At 39.2% G+C, this 14704-nt stretch overlaps 1 protein-coding gene across 1 annotated transcript in view; it reads right to left on the bottom strand.

The window, feature by feature from the left end:
* LOC134658858 (mitogen-activated protein kinase kinase kinase kinase 5) overlaps positions 1-14704 on the bottom strand; it is an 80716-nt gene that overhangs the window by 24807 nt on the left and 41205 nt on the right. The window contains exons 7-12 of the mRNA XM_063514529.1: positions 13400-13558; positions 10447-10486; positions 9244-9361; positions 8109-8147; positions 3654-4498; positions 638-762 (exon numbers count right to left, since the gene is read on the bottom strand). Of these exons, the coding sequence (XP_063370599.1) occupies positions 638-762; positions 3654-4498; positions 8109-8147; positions 9244-9361; positions 10447-10486; positions 13400-13558 (1326 nt within the window). The remainder of the gene's footprint in view (positions 1-637; positions 763-3653; positions 4499-8108; positions 8148-9243; positions 9362-10446; positions 10487-13399; positions 13559-14704) is intronic.

Genomic DNA, 14704 nt, shown 5'->3' with positions numbered 1-14704 from the left:
GTTATGCGGGCAAATATAGCAAATATAGACGAATGAACCGTCCACACTTCGTCGTATGCGGCCGAATAACGCGCATAACAAATAGCGCATAGCGAAGTGTAGTTCCGGCATTACAAGTGTGTGTGTGCGCGTGCGTGTGTGTGTGTGTGTGTGTGTGTGTGTGCGCACTTCGTCGTATGCGGCCGAATAACGCGCATAACAAATAACGCATAGCGAAGTGTGGTTCCGGCATTACAAGTGTGTGTGTGTGTGTGTGTGTGTGTGTGTGCGTGTGTGTGTGCACTTCGTCGTATGCGGCCGAATAACGCGCATAACAAATAACGCATAGCGAAGTGTGGTTCCGGCATTACAAGTGTGTGTGCGTGTGTGTGTGTGTGTGTGTGTGTGTGCACTTCGTCGTATGCGGCCGAATAACGCGCATAACAAATAACGCATAGCGAATTGTGGTTCCGGCATTACAAGTGTGTGTGTGTGTGTGTGTGTGCACTTCGTTGTATGCGGCCGAATAACGCGCATAACAAATAACGCATAGCGAAGTGTGGTTCCGGCATTACAAGTGTGTGTGTGTGTGTGTGCGCGTGTGTGTGTGTGTGTGCGTGTGTGTGTGTGTGTGTATGTGTGTGTGTGTGTGTGTCACCTTGGAGAAGCATGCGCCCATGTGGACCTTGGGCGTGGGCGGGAGGCCGTTGGGCGCGGGGCGCGGCGGCGTGTGCGCGCGCCGCGCCCGGGCGCGCCGCGGCGGCACCGGAGGCGTGTCCAGACCTGAAATGTAGACCTTATTACAGGAGACCGTCCAATAGGAAAGCGCTAATTATTAGAGATGCAACGGATAGTTGTTTGGCCGGATACCGGATATCCGGCCTAGACACTGGCCGAATATCCGGTATCCGGCCGCCTATATTTTGAGTTTAGCAGGTGCGCGTCGTGCAGGTTTCGACCTGTTTCGTAGTGAACGTTCGCGCGGACACATTTCTAGGATCGTAACGAGTTATTTTGTTCGTAGTTTTTACAATATTGGTGTCCTGTCACCGGTAGAAGGTTTGGTTTATGTAAGTGAATGTTGTTAGTTCTGTTTAGTTTTGGATTGAGTCTTATCTCTTTCATGTTTGCAATGTGTGTGTGTGTGTATGTGATGCGTGTTACTTAAGTATATGTTTTTATTACATATCTATTTGTGAGTTCCTGTAATTGGCTCTATATATCTATTTAAGATTCCATTGTCATTTAGTTAGCTGTTGGATCTCCTTATGTAAATAAATAAATAAATAAAAATTACGTAGTAAGTTCGTTTATAGTTACAAGTGCGCGCGCGTATTTTTGTGTAAACAAATAAGTGTATTGTGTGACATTGGTTACGTATTCATTTCTATCTACTGTGTCGTTAGCATTATGACCGTGACTGTTTTTTAGATTCCAGTTTTTACCCCAAAATGTGTTAATTTTACTATCCGGTATCCGGCCGGATACTAAAATAACGGCCGGATAGGCCGGATTACCGGATAGTAACCGGATATCCGGTGCATCTCTACTAATTATGTAATAGGCTACATGACAATTTTTTTTATGGTATCAATCGATCGGGTTTGTTTTTAGGATCAAATGTCTATATGGGACCCATTGCATTAAAGTAACACAAAAGTCAGTAATGGTAGTCGAAGTCCGACAGTCGCACTTCACTCGCGAAACGCCCGCCCTATACAAAACGGCAAGAGGCCGTGACTGCTAGCAGTCATCTTATGAGTATAATACAACTGCTTTATTTTTTTTAAAGATACAAGTTCCGATCATCTTGATTGAAAGAGGTATGTTTTCATTTACAATAATAACTCCTTTTTTTTTTTAATAATAACTCAATTTTTTTTAAATAATAACTCTTTTTTTTTAATAATCTCTTTTTTTTAATAATAACTTTTTTTTTTTTTTTTTTGCTGCAGCTGTCATAGAAAAAGTAATGTATGCAACAGCTCATAATTGGTTCTTAAAATTCAAGGGTCGAAGTTACAAAACGAGACGTAGTCGAGTTTTGTAAAAAAAGACCCTTATTATATCACTGTTGCATAAACTACTATTTATTGGATGAAATGTAAGGAATCGAATGGTACCCTTACTTTTATCGTTTTTGAAAGTTAAAAAAAACTTAAATTTTGAAACTTTCTGGTCCTGTATTTTTGTAATTTTTCAATATTTTATTTTAATATCCACATTATTGCGATAAATTGCTCGTTTGCTATCTATTTTACTAGATTTTGTTATAAAATTCAACATGTGTCATCATCCCTATTCGCACAGACTTAGCGAGCGACAAAGTATAGGCGTGCCCCTGTATACGTCAAATTGCTATGATAATACGAGAGACCGCGTTGACGCGCGTGATTGCGTTTTGACGACCGGTCTGGCCTAGTGCGTGGTGCCTGTTAAGCCGCGGTCCTGGGTTCGAATCCCAGTAGGGGCATTTATTTGTGTGATGAGCACAGATATTTGTTTCTGAGTCATGGTTGTTTTCTATGTATTTAAGTATTTGTATATTATATACATCGTTGTGTGAGTACCCACAACACGAACCTTCTTGAGTTTACTGTGGGACTTAGACAGGACTTAGTCAATCTATGTAATAATGTCCTATAATATTTATTTATTGTAATTCTAATTCTACACAGATTTAATAAACGACCGAATATGAAAACGCTTGCTACGATAAACGTGTCTAGTCTAGTGTGTACTCCTAAAACTAGTCTTATACTTGCTGATTCCGACGAAACTTTTAAATAGAATTTATTGTTTGAAATATTTATCATTCAAAATCATATAACACATGGCACAAAACCCGACTATCGGGTATTTTATGATTTCATTCCCAGGCCGGCCGACCCGATAGTCGGGATCGTGGTACTACAGCTTTATATGACGACATTTTTGTGTCCTGACGCGAATGTCTTGTTTGCCTGGGTGGCAATGAATGCGTTAAACGTAAATTCTACCAGGCGACACAAAAAACCAACTCAAAATTTGCACCAAATAACATTACCACAAATGAACATGACAAAATACAACATTAACATTAGTTTTTGAACAATCTAGAGAGCCTCTACCAGCTGAAATAGTATTTTATGCAACCGTTGTTTAAGAGAGGTCAAAAAAGGCGAGTGGCGTGAGTAACAATTTGAGGAGAAGCCGAAAATTGTTAATAAAGACGCCACGAGTATTTTTTGAATCAGTTAAACAACGTTGCATACAATACTTTTTCTACGACCAAGCACTTAGGTACTTTTAAATAAAATTGTAAATTTAACAAATATTTTTAATTCAAAAGGTAGCAAAAATGGAGGGTACGGGCGGGAAAAGAATGAAAGTGTGAATGAAATTTAAAAAAAACATGTCTATGGTTCACTTATTTGTCAGAAGATGACATTTAAAATAAGGTTGGCAACACTGTATTTCATTCAATATTTTTTAAGTGGTCATTACACGAAGTATCGTAAAATCGCCAGAAAGATACTGCGTGTATGCGCAAAATCTTTTTTGGGGAATAGACTAAATACTTGTCTTGACAACTATAAGGTAGGGTTTTAAAGGTGTGTGCACGATCCTTTAAATGACAAATAAAAGTACGGGAGTAGAAAAAATAAATTAATAACCTAAATTTTTAAACTCACCTTTCGTCTCCACCTTGGCTTTATCCCTCTGGCTGTCTGACAGACTCCTCTGCCTCTGGCTATATTTGTCCTCTTCCAACACTTCCTGTTTCACATCCCCCTCCGCCATCTTGAATATCTCATCCACAGAGGACGTCTTTCTTTTACTCTCCAACTCACACTGACAGAACTGACTTAGATCTATACCTGTAGATTCAGAATTATGCCTATTATGCCGCTTCCTGTGTTCTTGAGTATCATTCGTCATACTAATATCGATCTTTCGACATAGATCATCGTCTGATGTCGACCCATTTTCGACTTTATCCGCTATTTGGAGTCTATTAGCTATCTGTAGCGCTTTAAAGTTAGATATAGATATCTTTTGCTTCTTACAAGTATCACAGTAAACTATACCAGAGTCGGAGTTGTGATTGGAACAGTTTCTGTAATAGCTTAATATGTCTGCGTTTGAGTTACAAGCGTCGCATGAGCATTTAGATGCGACAGATCTCTGTAAGTCGCTTAAAGTGTTATTGTCTCTAGGTTCCGGTTTGGGGCATAGACCACATTCGCAGTTGCTATTTCTTATCTGTGGTGATTCAACTATGGATTCGCTGCCCGGTTGGTCCGCGAACATTATATCAGTTTCGCCCATTCGTCTGCATAATGGATCGTCTATGGATACCCTGGAAGCGTTTATCGGAGTTTGATAGTTGGAAGCTAGATTCTGGTATATGTTTGTGGTAGAATTGTTTAGGAAGTTTTGTTTTAGCTGGATACATTGAGAGAGGTGTTGGTCGTGTACGGACAGGCCGGCCGCTTGCGACATGGCTGCCGTGTCCGCTGTCATCGGTAGTGTTGCCCTGTCAAAATTACCAAAGTTACCATGTTGGTAGAATTTTATGGTAAAGTGAGGACGATAAGCACGTAGAATTTCGTACATTCGAAAGTTTTAATTTATGACCCATTGTGTACCGTGTCACAGTGACAATAGTACGAGGTCTCGAGCGACTTTTATGTTGATTGTCACTGTGACAAGGTACGAAATGGGTCATAAATTAATACTTTCGACCGTACAACCTACCAATTCCTAACTCGATCGCATGCGAGAAATTACAGATGTAGTGCATATCTGCATAATCCTTTGCCATCGTATTTTATGAGGTTGACTGACGTAGTGTTTGTCATGCTAATTCAGTCAACCTCAGTACTTTTTGTACTAAGACTGACTGAAATAGCATAACAGTTTCGTGCGTTTCCGTGAAAATACGATGTTCAATGATTATTAACTACATCTGTAATTCTGTATATTGCTGTCCCGCCCATGATGCTGGCGATCACTGCCACTGTGCGAGCGGGACAGTAATATAATTATGCGCATGTGTTAGAGATAACAGATGGCGGGTCAATGTACGACATTCTTCGTGCTCAGCGTCGTTACTTTAGCTTTAAAGCTTGGGGCAGCAGTGCGGTTAATTTAAAGCTTGGGCCTGTGCTGTTAGACACAATTTATTCAACAAGCATTTCATTTGTGACGTTATCCATGAAAAGGGACCTTATTGTCGATGGCGCTTACGCCATTATTAACGATGCTCCGATATAAATACAACGCCGCGCGACGCTGAGCGGCGTAAGCGCCATCGGCAATAAGGTCCCTTTTCATAGATAATGCCCCATTTATTTATTGGTGTTAAATAACAAGTGGTGCTGGTGGTTGATAACAATGAAAACATTTGGTTTAAAATTGTGATAATTTTGAAAATGGACGACACTGGATTTTCGGATAAAATTTGCATATTTTAATACATTCTGGGATTTAGTGCTTAATTTTTATTGGACAATACGTCTAAGCAAGCACTAAAATATAATGCTAAATAAAAAAACAGATTTTTATTTAAATAAAAAAACTGTAGTGTTAAAAAAGGTGCTTTCTGTCTATTTATATTCTAATTGCTAGATTTATATAACACTTTAAACTCTCGCGTTTTGTACACATATTTAATTACACAAACGGGTCTACCGCGATATAATTTCATTGGGCTACATAAACCCAAAGTCCTCTCCAACGAGCGACACTATTATCCGCGGGTCGTGAGAGAGGCGATTGAAATTAAAAAACACCCTAAAAATTTCAATCGAGAGGACGGGTACAAATTATCGTCTACTTGGGGACCAGTGATTCAAATGTTGAAACCAGCGGATGTATCTTCGGACCAGTGTGCGGATACTATGAGTGTTGCGTGTCGTGCCGTGGACAATAAACATTAAACTTTGACGGGTAGCTGCAATTTCTTCGTCTACCCCGAACATTTTTATTAATATCCCCGTTGACATTTGCTGGGACGTCAGTCTTTCCGTGACCACAGCTGGTGCAACTCAGCTGAAACGTCGGAATTTAAGGTAAAAACAATGAAACTATATCGCGGTAGACCCGTTTGTGTAATTAAATATGTGCTAGATTTATGTTGAGGTAATTATTTATTTCTACATTTTATATAAGTATTTATAAAAATATTAACAAATAAGTTCAGCGTGTGTTATTATTTCTTATTATTTATTAACTATGACTAAATACAAATCCTCTATAAAATGCTCTAAAACTACATAGATAAAATCCTTATAACACATAAATCATAAAATATTACAAATATTATACCATAGATAGCTGTCCGGAAAGTACTAATTTATACCAGAGTTCAACTAATTTTAATTTATAACAAGCAGAAACGTCTGCGAACGATGCTATTAAGCTTAGAATACATTTAAAAGTGGAAAAAATACTGTCTTGGGTGAGACTTGAACTCACGGCTTCTGAATGGATCCTGAGGCCGTGAGTTCAAGCATAGAGAAAAAAATACATAGATTGATCACTCCATACATCAGTTTTAGTACCAAAAAGACTATTAGCATCTAGCATCGGAACTAATCTATTGTCAAGTAGCAGTACTGATAGTTCCGCTACTCGATGCTAGATGTAGACACTGAAATTAATAGTATAACTGATGTATGGAGCACTCTTGTCTTACTATATTTTTCTATGGTTCAAGTCTCACCCAAGACAGTATTTTTTCCACTGTTAAATTTATTCTGTTAAGAATTCAACTAGTAAAGCGATGCACACACTGATGTTGAGATCTGCCGCAGCCAGCGGAGCGACATTAAAAACCAGGGTTCGAATGGATAATTATCAATGATAGTTATCTTGATAATTATCGTGATTTTTATGCCTGATAATTATCGATTTGATAATAACGTAAAATTTAAAACCTAAAAATATAAAAAACGGCCGTAATTATTATTTTTTACTATCAAAGAATTCAAAGAAAATAAATATAGCATCCCACGGAATTCTTAAGTCACAGACATCCTCTAGAAGTCTAGACTGAGCATAGTAACGCTACCCCCTCTGCCACTATATACGGTAGTTTTACTCATCTTCGAGTCAGTGTCAGAATCCCGTGCCGTGATTGGTCCGTGTCTTTGAACGGACCAATCACGGTAAGGGATTCGCTCACCTCGTCCCCCCGCACCCCCGTATTTTTGGCAGCATCGGTTTCATGAAATAATTGCTCTAAACTACGTCTAGAGGATTCCTAGTCTATGTTTTAAGTATTACCATTTAAGCCAAAATCATATCAAACACTATTAAATACTCGTAGCAGTTAAAGTTATAATTTTAAAGGGATTATTTTCAAAAGAATACAACTTATTTTTGAGCAAAACTAAAACAAATAAAAAATGCAACAACGTCACGCCGGACATATGAACAGTATTAAAATCCAAAAGCATTAAATAACAGCGGGCAGCAAAAACGTAGTAACTCCGAAAAAAATAAAACTGAAATATCGTTAATATATTAAAAAAAACCAGTCACTCCCGAAATTTTTGTCTAATTTCCTACTATAGTTCGTTTTTTTTTAGCATTAGAAAGAAGGTAAGCGATCTTGACACGTCTTTTAATTGAAAAACGCTTTTTAAAAATCAGTAATTATTACTTATGAAAGCGGAAGAATATAAATGTTCGTATTAGATTCATAATTGTTACATATTAGCCATTATTTCTTTTTAAAACGTGTTCTTCAATAAAAAGACACGTCAAGATTGTTTACCTTATTTCTAATGCTAAAAAATAGCACGAGTCGTGAGTAGTAACTCCAGTGCTCTGTTTATCAAAAGCTTGTAACTTGTAATACAAGTGGAAGTCCCTTTATATAGTCTGTGCGGAAAGAGAAGAGTCGTAAAATGTATGGGATCCAATACATTCTACGACTCTACTCTTTCCGCATAGACTTTAACAGAAACTGTCAGGGACTTACATTCCACTTGTATTACAAGTTACAAGATTTCATGAATGACCAGTTTTAAATGTTTCAACATGTTAGAGTTTCATGTGAGTTTTATTGTTGTTTTTTTTCCGAACAGCTATACACTACACACATAGGTACATGCGGAACATGCGGGTGTCCGGTTTACCTGAGCATTAATTCTTCGTCTATATATTGCAAGAGGCTCCTAAAACAAACGAGACGACATACAGAGGTGTGCACACTTGCGCGAATATACCTGGGCAGGATATGGCCTGAAGTCTTCTTGAACTGTTCAAAAAGAACTAGATTTTTTTCAGCAGTTTTCTAACCTCAAAATGCAGCTTTTATTCCATACTAACGGAGTCAGACATCGTCATTTATAAGGCAAAAATCGTCAAAGAGATTTAAAAATGCCCTATGCCCCCTTCTAGGCTATCAAATTGCCCTCCCCTAGCCTATTGACTTACGACGACTGATAATTTTGTATAAAATTGTTTGAATTACAAGATTATCGCCTATTTGAAGTTAGAAAGTTAATCACAAAAAATAAGACAATTAAATATTGATTGAATTCACGAAATAGAGCAGTTGCTATACATTCATGCATTATTTTATCCTACAGGGAAGGTTTTTACCAATTGCCTTTACTAAAGCAACTGATATCTAAAATTGTGAACTATCTTGAGACAGTCATTATTTCATACAAGAACTGCCAAAATATCTTAATAGTGAAATAGGTTGATTGAATGATGGTAGTTTTTTTGTAGTTGCGTTCCATGCAACTACAATGGAAATAATTCAATAGGAAAAGAGCATAACTTCAGACCATATACTAACACAAAACAATAAAAAAACACTTTTCAACTGCAAATTCGTCAAAAACTTACTTTCCACGCTTTACACACTCCAAACCTTACCTCGCTCAAATTTCATTTTTCACAATAATGTACATTAAATACATAACGGAAAGCCAAACATAGAAATCGAGACAAAACATGCACGTATAGACGAAAAAACACATTTTTAAAACATTGTATATCTACTTATAGTGCATATGTCACTCGAAACTTAAAAACCTGATACACACATTGAAAATCGCCAAAACACGCTTCAAAATTTTGTTAGAAAATAACCGCAACAAATGTTAACAGAAAATAACTTTTTTTTTATATACCTCAGACTCATTCTCATAATATCATCACCCGTGATCACCCGACACCACTTGCTATAACATAATAACGAAATTAAAGTAAATAAATAAAATAATGAAGCTGGAAATTTTGAAATTGTGGGTTACTCACTTTTCGCTGTTAGGCATGGTGTCGTTGGCCATTTCTGGAGTTAGGGGGTTGTGTTTCGGGCAGGTCATGAGGGATTTCACGCTCCAATCTTCGCTCGTTTGTCTGTGGTGCACTGCAACTGAAATATAGTTGGTCAAACCAAATTTGTCAGTAAATAAGAACAAAAAAACTATACTCGTCCTTTTCTTTTGAGTGCTAGTACTAGTGTAAGACAAATATAGTATGATTCTCTCTATCTATGTTTGAAATGAGACAGTCCTCTGACAAACTATAGATATTTTGTATTTAGGAAAGTATGGGTGATATAGTAGTGTGGCACAGGATTAAATTTTTGTTCGTTGGAAGTGGAGATAACAAGTTTATTTTTAGGCACAGAATAATTAATAGTACTCGGTACAGTACAGAAGATTCACTTTCTAACAAAACGTCTATTACGACAGATATGGCCGATATTTAGGATGACCAACAGGGTTAATAGATTGGCGTCTGGATACCGCTCTGGACCGAGCAAAGCGTGCGTAACAAGTGTGTTCAAAAACCGGCCAAGTGCGAGTCGGACTCGCGCACGTAGGATTCCACACCATCAACAAAAATGAGCAAAACAAGCAAAAAAACGGTCACCCATCCAAGTACTGACCCCGCCCGACGTTGCTTAACTTCGGTCAAAAATCACGTTTGTTGTATGGGAGCCCCACTTAAATCTTTATTTTATTCTGTTTTTAGTATTTGTTGTTATAGCGGCAACAGAAATACATCATCTGTGAAAATTTCAACTGTCTAGCTATAACGGTTCGTGAGATACAGCCTGGTGACAGACGGACGGACAGCAGAGTCTTAGTAATAGGGTCCCGTTTTTACCCTTTGGGTACGGAACCCTAAAAAGTAAGTAGTAAGTAAGTCCTTGTCATCTATTTGATGAATAGGATGATATTCATTCGAGAATTCTGTGACATTTAATTTAAATTGAATTTACTTTAGTTTAATTTTTAAATTTATGGCTATTTCTTATTCTAATTAACCTGACATTGTATAATTTGTTTTAAAGTAAACTTTGCTCATTATGTTATCAATAATGGAAAATGTAATTAAGAATAAGTGTTAATTTAATCTTATCTGTAAGTACCTACAATGTTTTGACGTGTAATGTATCCGTGCATATACGAAATAAAGAAATATGAAATATATTCCCAGTGCTGGGCTCACCTCGTTTGACGGTGTCAGCTCGTTCCGGCTCGTCGGTGAAGTTGAGAAGGCGGGCCCTAGCTGCCCCGTGACCTAGGTCCTCATCTGCGTCTAGATCTATGATGGGAGAATCGTCGTAACCTGCTCGACGTGCCCGCTCTTCTTCCATACGGACCTGAAAAGAGATAGAAAACTAGAGTCAGACCGAGAAAAGTCTGCAGCGATTTTGATAGCCCACGCAGTGCAAGTGTCATTTTAAACGTCAAACGTCTATGAATTTATGACGTGTAAATAACACTTTCACTGCGGAGGCTATCAAAATCGCTGCAGACTTTTCTTGGTCTAACTCTATTTTATTTGAAGAAATTATGAATCGTATCTGTAACTTAACATATCAGTTGTCAAATAGAATTGATTAAAAAATGGCGGCTCAACGTTAATGTCCTTTGTGTTGACAGCCACGACCATAGACTAGGAATCCTCTAGACGGAGTTTAGAGCAATTCTTTCATGAAACCGATGCTGCCAAAAATACTGGGGTGCGGGGGACGAGGTGAGCGAGTCTCGTGCCGTGATTGGTCCGTTCAAAGACACGGACCAATCACGGCACGGGATTCTGACACTTTGACTCGAAGATGGAGTAAAACTACCGTATATAGTGGCAGCGGGGGTAGCGTTACTATGCTCAGTCTAGAGGATGTCTTGTCTGTGGCCACGACACACTCGACAACAGTCATCGTCAATCAAACGAACGGAGACATGTCGCAACTTTGAAATATGTCTGCCCGATGTTTCATTTGACCGAATCCGTTTTTTTCAAAAACCGTATAAAATTTTCCAAACTTTAGAAAATTCATTCATTTTTTAGAAGCGATCGGGTTAGGTTAGGTTAAATCGGTGACGGTAGGTTTTCAAAAAACGCGTTCGGTCAAATGAACATTACCGGGTTTTAATAATCGGCTTTAAAGTTTTCGGAGATGAGCGAGGTAACCCAAAGGAACAAGTAATATAGCTGGTCAAGCAAATCTTGTCAGTAAAAAGAGGCGCTAAAATTCAAATTTTCTATGGGAAGATATTTTTCAAATTTGCCGCCTTTTTCTACTGACAAGATCTGCTTGACCGGCTATAGTTAACTTTTTTCACGCCGTGTCAAACACAAAAGCTGTCACTTAGGCGCCACATCATTGAAGTGTCAACTGAAGTTGAACTTTATGTATATGCACGTAGGTCGATGTTGCTCTGTGGTCTGTGACCGATATATCGGTCTTTGGCGTTGAACCTACGCACGGTGGGCTGGATGGCTCGAAAAGAGGACATTCGTACTTTTTTCAGAAAATCATTTTTTGAAAAATGCTATCCGATAGAGAATTATATAAGGAACAATAAATGTAGTATACATTTTTTCGAAATAAGGCATATTGACAGCAGAAAAAAATAAAGTCTGTTTTTTTGTATGGGACCCAAAAATAGGTATCTTGTTTCTCAGAAACTATTAGAGGTCCCGTCTTCTACCTTTCAAGACTTTGTTTTTCTACTTTTATAGAGTAGGAAACGATAAGCAGATTTTTTATACAGGTGCTGGTTTTTTTAGTACAGTAAAACGTCCACAAATTTTTGATTTTTTCGTTTATGTCTTGTTTGGGATTTATTTTATTAAGTTATGAAAAAAATCATAAGTAATAACTAACAACAAATTTGAACCAAAATCAACTCTTTCCCAAAAAAAAATGTTAATATAACGTCGCATGTGTAACTTTTTATTATTATTATAGAATTAAACTATCGAAAAATAATGTGGAATCCCAAAAAAGACATAAACGAAAAAATCAAAAATGTGTGGACTTTTTACTGGACTAAAAAAAACCAGCACCTGTATAAAAATCTGCTTATCGTTTCCTACTCTATAAAAGTAGAAAAACAAAGTCTTGAAAGGTAGAAGACGGGACCTCTAATAGTTTTTGAGAAACAAGATACCTATTTTTGGGTCTCATACAAAAAAAACAGACTTTATTTTTTTCTGCTGTCAATATGCCTTATTTCGAAAAAATGTACACCACTTTTATTGTTCCTTATATAATTCATTGTTGGATAGCATTTTTCAAAAAATGATTTTCTGAAAAAAGTGCGAATGTCCTCTTTTCGAGCCATCCAGCCCACCGTGCTACGGTGCGGATATATCGGTCATTGGCGTCCAAAAGGTTAATAAAGCTGGTCAACCAAATCTTGTCAGTAAAAAAGGGCGCGACATTCAAATTTTCTACGGGACGATATCCCTTCGCGCCTTCATTTTTCAAATTTGCCGCCTTTTTCTACTGTCAAGATCTGGTTGACCAAGTATAGTCACCCGTCCACTGGAGTGGTCCCTGGGTACCACGTGGTCCGTGAGTAGAGACCTCGGCCGCGCGCGCGCCGCGCGCCCCGTAGGGTTGCCAGATCGAAAGGCGCTATTATCGGGAAAAAATATAATTTTTTCGGGATTTTGGGACTTAAGTCGGGAAAAAAAACCATCGCTCCTTCACCGCACAATTTCTCGCCACGCACGCCCCGCGCGCTTGTTCGACGGCAGTTCGGAACTTGGAATTATTGTTTTATAACGTGAACCTGTTTTTCGGGACAATTTGCACTTGTTCGGGAATCGGGAACACATGCTAAAAATCGGGAGAATCCCGCCAAATCCCGACCATCTGGCAACCCTAGCGCCCCGTGTGCTTCGAGGCGATGCGCTGCGGCACGTTCGACACGGCCTGCGATCAACATGTGTCATCATCCCTATAGTTGATAGTCACCCGTCCACTGGAGTGGTCCCTGGTGGTCACGTGGTCCGTGAGTAGAGACCTGGGTCTCGCGCGCGCCGCGCCGGGCGACTGCTCGAGCACGCGCCGCCCCGCCCCGCGCCCCGTGTGCTTCGAGGCGATGCGCTGCGGCACGTTGGACACGGCCTGCGATCAACATGTGTCATCATCCCTATAGTTGATAGTCACCCGTCCACTGGAGTGGTCCCTGGTGGTCACGTGGTCCGTGAGTAGAGACCTGGGTCTCGCGCGCGCCGCGCCGGGCGACTGCTCGAGCACGCGCCGCCCCGCCCCGCGCCCCGTGTGCTTCGAGGCGATGCGCTGCGGCACGTTGGACACGGCCTGCGATCAACATCAACAAGTCATTCATTTTAAACACATAAATAGTATAGTTTGTAGCTTTCTCATAGAGCCCGAAGGCTAATCCTATTGTCTATTGTTAAGTAAAACCGCACGTGCCACAACCACCTGCATAAAAAATCGGTACTTCGGTTACTGAGTGCCGGCGAGTCGAACGCTACAGAACCAGTCTAAAATGTGTCATCGAGATGCGTAACAAAGGCGCGTTATCGGAGAGCGCACCTACACTGGTTTTTTGAGCGTTGGACTAGCCCGCGCTCAGGTGCCAAATAGAATAATTACGACCCTTTTTTGCAGGTAAGTAGCACGTGCGGTTTTACTGAACAATAGACAATAGGATAAGCCTTCGGGCTCTACTAGAAAGCTACAAACTATACACCTTAAAGACATACATACACGATGCGAGAACTAGAGGCACATCCCGACCGACCAATACGGCGACGTAAGAAACTCGCATTCGAGTTCTGCAACAGTCTAAGGGCTCGTTTAGACGGTGCGAGATCTCGCAAGCGAGTTTCATTACATTGCGTCATTTGATCGGTCAGCTGAATTATAGTTCGTTTTTTTTTGCATTAGAAATAAGGTAAACAATCTTGATGTGTCTTTCAATTGAAAAACACATTTTAAAAATAAGTTACGGCAAATATGTAACAATTATGAATCTAATACGATCATTTATATTCTTCTGCTTTTATAAGTAATAGTTACTGATTTTTAAAAAGCGTTTTTCAATTAATGACATGTCAAGATCGCTTACCTTCTTTCAAGTTCTTTCTAATGCTAAAAAAAACGAACTATAGTGTAACTTCAATGGTCCGCAATGTAACTAGAATCGTATGCGAGTTCTCGCACGATGACAAACAGTTTGGTGCAATCGACCCTTAGCCGTCTGTCATCGTTAAAGCGTTCGCTAAATTGTATTGCACGGGAAGTTTCATAGATCTCTGCTGCGTGACGTTGGTTAGTCTGTGTTACTTGTGGTTGGTGCAACTGGCCCTTAGGGCTTATTTAGACGAATTAGACGGTGCTAGAACTCGCATTATGCGAGTTTCATTACATTGCGTTAGGCTCATTTAGACGATGCGAGAACTCGCATGCGAGTTTCATCACATTGCGGGTTTTGATCGG

Source organism: Cydia amplana, chromosome 23, assembly GCF_948474715.1.
Source record: "Cydia amplana chromosome 23, ilCydAmpl1.1, whole genome shotgun sequence".
Lineage (NCBI taxonomy): Eukaryota > Metazoa > Arthropoda > Insecta > Lepidoptera > Tortricidae > Cydia > Cydia amplana.
This window is presented reverse-complemented; position numbering and strand designations above follow the sequence as displayed.